Source organism: Limulus polyphemus, unplaced genomic scaffold (assembly GCF_000517525.1).
Source record: "Limulus polyphemus unplaced genomic scaffold, Limulus_polyphemus-2.1.2 Scaffold305, whole genome shotgun sequence".
Lineage (NCBI taxonomy): Eukaryota > Metazoa > Arthropoda > Merostomata > Xiphosura > Limulidae > Limulus > Limulus polyphemus.
Window position 1 is genome coordinate 469,013 of NW_013665915.1, and position 9,185 is coordinate 478,197.

The window sequence follows — 9,185 nt, forward strand, 5'->3', positions numbered from 1 at the left end:
ACTGGGGGGGGGCTCAATGCTTTGAATAAAGGAAACTTTTATATCTCTATTTAACTTTTACACTTTTTGAGAAGTTGAATAACATTTAAGGCACATTTCTGGTGGATTTAATATATGTTTTATCAGTATTTCGTGCGCAATATGAATATCGCGTGGATTATTTTACACTCGCAGGTTAATACAAATCCAGATGATTACTTAATAGGAGAAATTTTTCCAAAATTGAAATCTTATTATAATGTTAACACACTTAAGACGCAGAGATGTATTACGGTTCACTCTTCCCAGTGTCTTTCCGAGGTTAGTGAGCCAGTAACACGTGCTTTAGTCAACGAGGTAAGACTCAACATTTGTCAGCGTTCTTGTAACCCTTTCACGCCGTTGATGCACTCGTATTGAGTACAAAAGTACTTTCTTTTATATTCACATTAATATCTTTATTGTTGGAAAGTCTTTGTTATTTTCTTTCTTCTTTTTTTCTGGAAAAAAACTTATCGATATTCTTCAGTTTTTGGAATAAAAAGTGTAGATACAGCTGAAATTAGAATATACTAAAAGTCTAAGACTTTTCTACCGTGTCTATGGTGGGTAACAAGCCTTCCGGATTGAATATGGGCTTCATTATGAAAATATGGCCGTTGTTTGGAACAATTTGTTCTCAAATCAGTAACCAACAACAAACTTTCATTGTAATTTGTTAAGTGTGGGGGAATTATTTGACGCATTTTAGTAGTCGTCTAGCATTACAGCTTGATCCCTACAGAGTAATTTGTAAACAAAAACAAATGTGCGAGAAAATTTTCAAATAAGGGCAACAAATTGTCAGTTTGTTCTTGTACTTATTTTATACAGAGGCTAAAAATTTATCAGAAATAGGTGATTGCAGTGGTTGCGATGTTCGCTTATAGCTGGTTTAAAGAGATTCTTTTAAACTTTTTCTTTCTTTTCGGACTGAAAAGTACCTAGGCTACAATAGTTAGCTATACCTGTGCTAGATATAAAGCTTCTAGCTCAAGTGCTATAATTACGGAAGATATTATGTAATTACTTATTACGAATAATTTTTATGAATGATATAAACGTGTATTAGGTATTTATCATGGTTAACTGTCATATGTATAAATTGACAGTAGCTATAATTAAAAGGGTCTGGCTTTGTAATTGAAACCAACGACCTAATGCATTATATAAATTTTCGTTTACAAGTTTTAGTCTTATGTTTGTGTACTTTAGAATTTCATTTGGTTCGGTCATTCCGCCATACTTTGTGAAAAGTCATACAAAATGTGCTATCAACGTAACAAATGGATCCACCACAGTTCCATTAACTAATTATTGAAAAGTAGTGTGTTTTTATAACACAATACCAGTATTTTAAAGGTTTATCATAAAAATAACTTTTACCAGGAGTTACGATCGAAAATACCAACAGAGGATTTAAATCAATTATTAAAGTATTCTAATTTGTAAAAGAAAATTGACCAATAACATATTTTGTATTCGCCAATTTTCACGTACAGCTTTTCCCAATACTTGTGTGTACATGGTACATAGTTCATACATAATCTGAAGCAGCAAATTTCTGAGCGTAACTTACCCCTAACCAATTGAAAATGAGTTACTAATTAAGTTATTCGTATGAATCACTTTGAGGGCGCACTTCATGAGTATATTTTTTATGCTGTTAATTCCGTTATTGAAGACAAGCAATCATGCAAGAGAAATGCGAGATTTTATTATGTGAGACTTGCAGAGATGCGAGAAAAAATTAGAACTTCCAAAAAATCACGCGAGACAGGAACTTACTAAAGAAAATTAGAAATTTCATGACATGAAACAGGATCTTACATGATGTCAGAAATAAACGTGTTAGATAAAATATAAAAAAACACCCTATTACGTGAGCCCAAATTTATTTTTCGAACAAAATACAGTTGAAGCCTTAATCATTTTATTTAGAACTGTGTTCATTTATAAGTAATGGTAGCTGAAGCCTAGAAAATCACGTAAATAAAGAGGTCAGTAACATGGATGATGACGATATGTCAAGGTATTAGTATATAGAAAGTTAGTGGTCGGTAGTGTATCTTTTAGGCGACATGGAGTTAGAAAGTGAATCCTGGTTGTAATAAATTAGAAGGATCTTCGAAGGAAGGTTTATACTTTAGTTTGAAACCATTTTCAAAATGACTATGTTTCCAAATGCTTTTGTAATGACAGCACGTCGCATACGTTATAATAATCTACTTTTTTGTTATGTAGAAAGAATACATGTCCTTACTGAAAGATTACCATTCTGAAAGTTGCCTCCTGCAAATAGACACCTGCCCTTCTTTCCACTGGAGACCTACCAAGTAAGCTGTGTTGCTTCGTGCTGCGGGTAATTTCAGCGTGCAGTATATGTTACTATAGTTTAATTTTATGAGCTTGATTACGCTGAGAAGCCTTATTACAGTTTCATCGTGCAAGAGGCTTCTGGAGGGGGTAGGTTACAGGCTCCTGTATCGTATGTCTATAAAGTATTCCCATGTGACGTCATAACCACAGATGTTGGAATACTATCTTGTATCCATGGTAGGAAAACTGCATATGTGCTTGAAAAGAAAAAACAATATTTGCTTTGTTAGAAAAAGTGCTGAATACAGCTGTTGCGGCACTTGTCTAATGGCGTTGAGAGGTTCAACGTTACTGAAAGGGTTCTAGATGACAAGTAAATAGCTGTTCTGTAAAATGTTGTTAAGTTAGATAATTTGTTTTTACGTTGCAGTATAGTGTGGTCTGCTATTGCCTTGTTTAATTTTCTATGTTTGTATGCTTCTAAATATATGATGTCAAAGCTGTGCTATTAGAACTAACTGGTGGGTAGCATTACTCAAGACTGCACTGTTTATATTAATTACTGAAGACAGCCTTGAAGTTGCATGTTGTTATTTTTTACACACTTTGTTGTAATGGATCTTGCCATTCAGTTAAGCACAAATTTATGTCAGTTTTATTAATATTTTATACACATTAAATTATCATTAGTCTAGAAAGTTTTTCATTTATTTTGCTCTGATAAAATTACTTTAAAATATTGAATCTTGTTTCATTGTATGATATTGATAGGCTCTTGAAGAACGGACTTTGTGCAGAATTTATGAAAAGTGTTTGTACTTATAAGAAATATATATGAATTAAGATATATTTTGATAGTTTTTAAATCAATTTTACCAGTACCTTGTTTTCCTAGTAGCTTATCATACTGTTTATAGTAACTTTGATCTCATTAAAATTCAGGCTAGAATTCTTATAAACAATTATAATTGTCTTGTTATGTGGAAAGACTAAAATACGCTGGTGATTCTAAAGTAAGCAAAAATAAATACATTAGAGTGTATTGTTCACAAAATCTATTATTTTGTGATCTAATTTCGAGGTGCCTGGTGAAGAGGAAAGAATTTTTATAGTTCGTTGCTAAATCTCGAAGTTGACAAATTATAATTTTTGTTTAATGATGAAAGAAATAGGTTATACAATGGTTTAATTGAAATATTAAGACACGAACAATGCCGAAACTTGTATTTATTTTAAACACTTTGAGAAATTTACAATATATAACAACGGTATTTTTATGCGAATTTGATTAAATATACAGAAATGAGCATGTTTATAACGTACACAAGCTAATATATTTATGGAATATCATTGTAAAGAGACCACTATACACAAGAACTTTTATAACACATAGGGACTGTATAGTTTTTAAAGCTGCACACTACAAGTAAATGAGGTATTACGCGGATAAACTGTACAATAAAACGATAAGTTATGAAACCTGTGATGTATTTATAGACACCCATTTTTAACTGTTACACGTTAAGCAGATTGTTGTACAAATAGGATATAGTATCGTGTAAGAAAACTAAACAATGTATGAAACTAATTGTATCAGTAAAGAGGTAAACAATGAAATGTAATGTCAGTGATGTAATATGGACAGCTTGTATGACGAACTTGAAGAAATGAGACTAAAATATAAAGACGTGTCTCTGATTTGACTTCACTAGGGTTCTTCGGCGAAATAAATTAATATAATTTATTGTAAAATGATAAAAATATTAAAATATAAAAAGACTACTAAAGTTTAAGTCAGAAGCTTGTTTTATGTCAGAGGGTTTAAGTTCAATCTCTTGAACCATCTGTTTCTGTTTATTTTTACACTCAAGATCATACAGACCTTGGCCTGGTAGTGGCCGACTGTAAGGACGTAGGTTGCTGGATCAATAAGAAATGGTTACGTATGTAGGGAGCGAGAACCAGTACCAGACGTTATCTCTTTGTAGGTCTGTTGCAGTCTTTTTATCGTGTTCGCAATGATCTACCATGTGATGCGAGAATTTATGCATTCAGCTTTCTTCCGTGTTTAGAACTTGGTGGTGGCGGATTATTTCATTCGATTTTCACCGTTTTTTTTTTTCTTTACGCTATATGTATACACATATATTCCTAATTTTGAATGTTGGGATTCGCTTATACTGCTGTATGGTTGCTGATCGATAGTGAGCGATCGTCATGGCGCTTGATGCGTGACCACAGAACGAAGTTTTTACTTCTTCCATTCCATGTATGAAGCATGTAACCCATTTCACATCTGTCAAAACAAAAAGAACAATGAACTTTGAACTAAACAGGCCGTTTTGTGTTTTTACATTTTCTGTCATTGATAAAGCATGGAATATTTTATGAGGCATCGAAACGTGGGATAGTTAAACTTTGTAGTTGCGCTTATATAACAAAAAAATATGAAACTTGACAATAACCTTAAATAATGTTATTGCAGATTTAACTGGGCAGTACGTAGTTACTTTTAATTGATGTGTTAACTATATGCCTTTAAAATGAAACTTAAAACAAACACTAAAATGCCCAGTAGTCTCTAATTAGCGTTTTAAAAATGGTTCTGTATCAGATATGGTTTGACTTAAATAATTCTTACCCTAAAATATAATTTGTAATTTACTTAAATATAACTGATAATATATACAATTTACTTTGTAAATCTGGTTCACACCATAACAGTTGTTTTTCAAGAATATATATTTATTTAGAACCTAGACGACTACTACGTCTATCATATCCCAGCCGGCCTGATGGGCTCTGGTATTGGAGATGGCAGATTTAGTGTGGTTGACGTAACATATTATTCATTGCTTTCACTCACGGATTCATAGGAATACAGACACTTAATAGTAGCTCAGAAAACACGGAGAGTAGTAAACTTGAACTGTTATAACACCACAAGAATTTCATTTACCATTCTAAACCACAAGTACCTCCGCACAGTTTTTGCGATTTATGTTTACGGGACGTGCACATCTGGATCCTCTTACGAAAACACTACCATTCCGGTTTATGATCATGTACATCTACAAGCACGTGGCTAAACTTTATGCAAGTCTGGTATTTCTAGTTTTCTATATGTGAATAAGGACTTGACGTTTATACGTGTTTTTATGTTCACTCAATAACTACACTTCAGCTTTACTATACAACTGTCTTATCCAGAAGTTTCATAAAAAACTTAACACTGGTAAACATTACTTATTCGAATCTTGATTCCCGTACATGGTTATTTTACATGAACTGATTGAAAACAAACAACATATTATTGACCTCTAATTAAGTAGTAATACTAGTTAATTGCATTTTGATATTAACTTAACTTTTATCTGCAGCGGTAAGTTTGTGGAATTATAACGCTAAAAATCGGGTTTTGATACCCGTGATGGGCACAGCACAGATAGCCCATTGTGAAGTTGTATGCTCAACTAAAAACAAACAAAATTTATCTGCAGTGCGACATCAACGTGAAAAATTATACACCAGAAAAGTATAAAGCCCTATCGGACTTCTTACATTACCAGTAAAGCATTTTAAATTTCACCCACGAACAAAATATTTCAGTTATCAAACTGTATTTCTCCGTCTAGAGTTTCATAAATTTGGTTAAACGAAAATTAGTAATTGTCAAGAACTGTGTGTTAATGCTTTTATCATGAATATATACTTTAAGATGGATATTTACAAATAATAACATAAGTAATGGAAATTTGTTTCCAGTTTCGTGATTGTACAAGATACATATTTGTTAAATACTTTTGTACATTAAAGGATTGTAGTTAATGCATTTTGTGTTTAATAGGATGATATAATTCCATACGTAACAAGTTAAAAAAAAAGTGCCTGGGATTCGTTTTAACTCGTTTTTATTTCCCTACTTCTTCCTTCACTTTAGTATTACTCTAACACGTCATGATACCCGCTTTGAACCCATTGGAATCCTGGACGTATTCTTTAATACCAGTGGCTTTCCGTCATGTTGTCATTCTTCTTTAATTGCGTAATACCATGGAAACTTGCAGACAGCCAAGTAGACCACCGATTTCTTCAGCTCCTACATCTCTTCCACCTCCTCCACCACCACCACCCTCTCACGTGGGAGCCATCCCCCATCTACCGTTTTGTCCTCACGGACCATATGCTCCTCGAGCATCTCGGCAAACTGCAAGTAAGTGACTTTTTTTGCTATTTTTATGATTATCGAAAACAACGATAAAGGTAACATGTAACACTTTATTATTCTACTAAGTAAGCTGTGTGTAGTGAGTAATATATTTTTGTGTAGCTTCCATAGTAAAAAGTAGTGTAAGTGCGTCACTAACAATAAAAATCGGTGCATGTCGTGCACTGCCAGGTTTTTGTGCTTGTCACTAAAACTGCTCCATGGCTTAAGTTATCTGGTAGCATATTTCCATTCACCCAGTCAACCCGCTGCAGTTGCGTAAGTTATCATAGAGTCGGTAGACTGTATATATAGGGGTGGCCAAGGGACTCAATTGGCATAATACAAATATGCACGCAAAAAAAAATCAACAATGACAGAGATTGTTTAAAAGATAATTACCACTCGCTTCCATTTGTTTCTCTACCAAAGAAGACAAGAAACCATTGCTAAGATATCAAACCAGAAAGTGACCAACTCGTCAAATTGTTCATCTTTCATCTTCTTGTTTCAGTATAGATAACTCTACAATTACTTTATCACTAATGTCACTATGTGATTCTGGGCAGTGCACGATTTCATTGCTTAGTCATAATAACCAGCAATAATTCAAAAAATAACAATTCTAGTGTAAACGATGTCATCATTACCCATTGAAGTTAGCTATCTTACAGAAATCTAGTGTTCCTTTAAAAATCTTAAGTAAGGGTGAAACAGGAATTACCAGCAAATAACCATGAACTGTAAGTGACTAACATGTAGAATACTCAGTGCTTTGTACACTGTATAATTGGTGTCTTTAGGGAGCCAATCCCTAAATTGTTTATGAAATCAAGGAGTAAAAAAAAAATCAGGACAGATAATATTTAATTTTATTACACACATTCTCAGAATACACCAACTTTCAGTGAGGGGAAAAGAACCTCTCAAAACAAGTAATAAAAAACATTTTGTAAATATAAAATGATGTAGGATAGCGTTGATACAGCTATACATGACTTTCAATATTAAAGTTTAATGTTACACTATAAAATGCACAAGTTCAAAATGGTTACGAGGTCGGTCAAATTGACCGACCTCGTAGCGAGAGTCTGTACTTGTCTGTAACAATCAGGACATGTACATAAGACCTAGGCTTTTAGTTACACTACATTAATGCCTACCACGACCATGATATTATGATAAACAAACTTCCTATCAACAGTCAGGAATATATAACTTCCAACTGCAGTAATATTAAAGTCAAGTATGCATTTTACAGTGTAACATTAAAGTTTAATATTGAAAGTCATGTAGGGATGATCTTTGTATAGCTGTACTATCCCTATATTCTTGTTTGCATTCTTTTTGGCACTGCCATCCCTACATAACTATACATTTGCAAAATATTTTTTTTTACTGAATATCTTTATGTTACTGTTAGTCATGCTTGAGTTTGTTGGAATCGTCAGTGCTTCGGTTATAGTCTCTGTCCAACGTTTCCTTCATAAGGTAATGACTCAATAAGCAAGTTCAACTCGCAAGTTAGGGCTATATATTGTTTTTTAAATTTTCCTCGTAGGTCAAATGTAAGTTTACGGACTAAAAATGCAAAAATTCGAGATTCGATACCCCGCAAAGGACAAAGTGCAGATAACCCGTTGTGTAACTATGCGCTAGGAAGACAACAACAACGCCAACAGCAACATTTTTAATTCATTTAATATATATTATCAAAAAGGAAGTTTTATTATGAACGACTTATTAAAATTCTTTACTCATGACATTGTGTTGTCATTGTATGAATTATTTTATTTATTTACCGGCGTTATTCATTAATTCGTATTTACGATGTGTTTAACTGAAATAAATATGAATTCGTTTTCAACAGTTCTCACAAAGAGTGAAAGTAATATTTTTCTTATACCTTTAGAAAAGATTTATTCTCTTATCTAACAGATTTTCTTTCTTTTTTGGCTTTTTTCTTGGTCAATTTAGAAACATATTAAGGTAAATATTTAGGTCAATGAGAGCCACAAATTTCATGTTAATGCACCTTAAGACCCTCCAGCTTCCAAAGATACATAGTCCTTGAGCTGCTGTATATTTATTTTTTTTCCATCATGGGTGCAGGTACATCTAATTTTCTGGTGCACCACCAACTTATGGGTCCGGGCGCGGTACAGTAGTTAGCGTGCCGGACTGTAGATCCGAGGTTCCATGGTTCGAGCTCCATTATCGTCGGAAAAAATGGCGCTTCGCACTTTGTAGCCGTGGGTGCGTTATAAAAGTGACATCGAATACTACTATAAGATTAGAGTAGCATACATGTTGATAGTATTGACCAGCTGCCTTCCTTTTCTATAATGTAATCACTTCGAAATTAGGGATGGCTAGCGCAGATAGCCCTCAAGTAGCTTTGTTCGAAATTCACCAAAATAAGCAATCAAATCCAACCTAGAGGATCACCCTACGACCCTGCTTGCAGGTGTAACGTGCATTTGTGTGTCTGATAACTGTGCATATATCGAGGAAGATGCGGCTTAAAGGCATATAGTGATTTTTCTAATTTGTTCATCCCCCGATAATTAATGCCATATTTTGTTTTATAGTAGAAGGAAGAGGGAACCCTCAATAGCCGCGGCACTTGAATTTTTTAGGC

At 33.6% G+C, this 9,185-nt stretch overlaps 1 protein-coding gene across 5 annotated transcripts in view; it reads left to right on the forward strand.

Annotated features, from left to right (window-relative positions):
- The window catches only part of LOC106457231, a 73,198-nt gene that overhangs the window by 6,995 nt on the left and 57,018 nt on the right, over positions 1 to 9,185 (forward strand). For 2 of the 5 annotated variants that reach the window (XM_022383060.1, XM_022383062.1), the window contains 2 exons: positions 2,263 to 2,354; positions 6,278 to 6,550. In XM_022383060.1, coding sequence (XP_022238768.1) covers positions 6,391 to 6,550 — 160 coding nt within the window. In that variant the 5' untranslated portion in view covers positions 2,263 to 2,354; positions 6,278 to 6,390. Of the gene's footprint in view, positions 1 to 2,262; positions 2,381 to 6,277; positions 6,551 to 9,185 lie in introns of all 5 variants that reach the window. The other 3 variants (XM_022383063.1, XM_013916625.2, XM_022383061.1) reach the window with 2 other exon arrangements.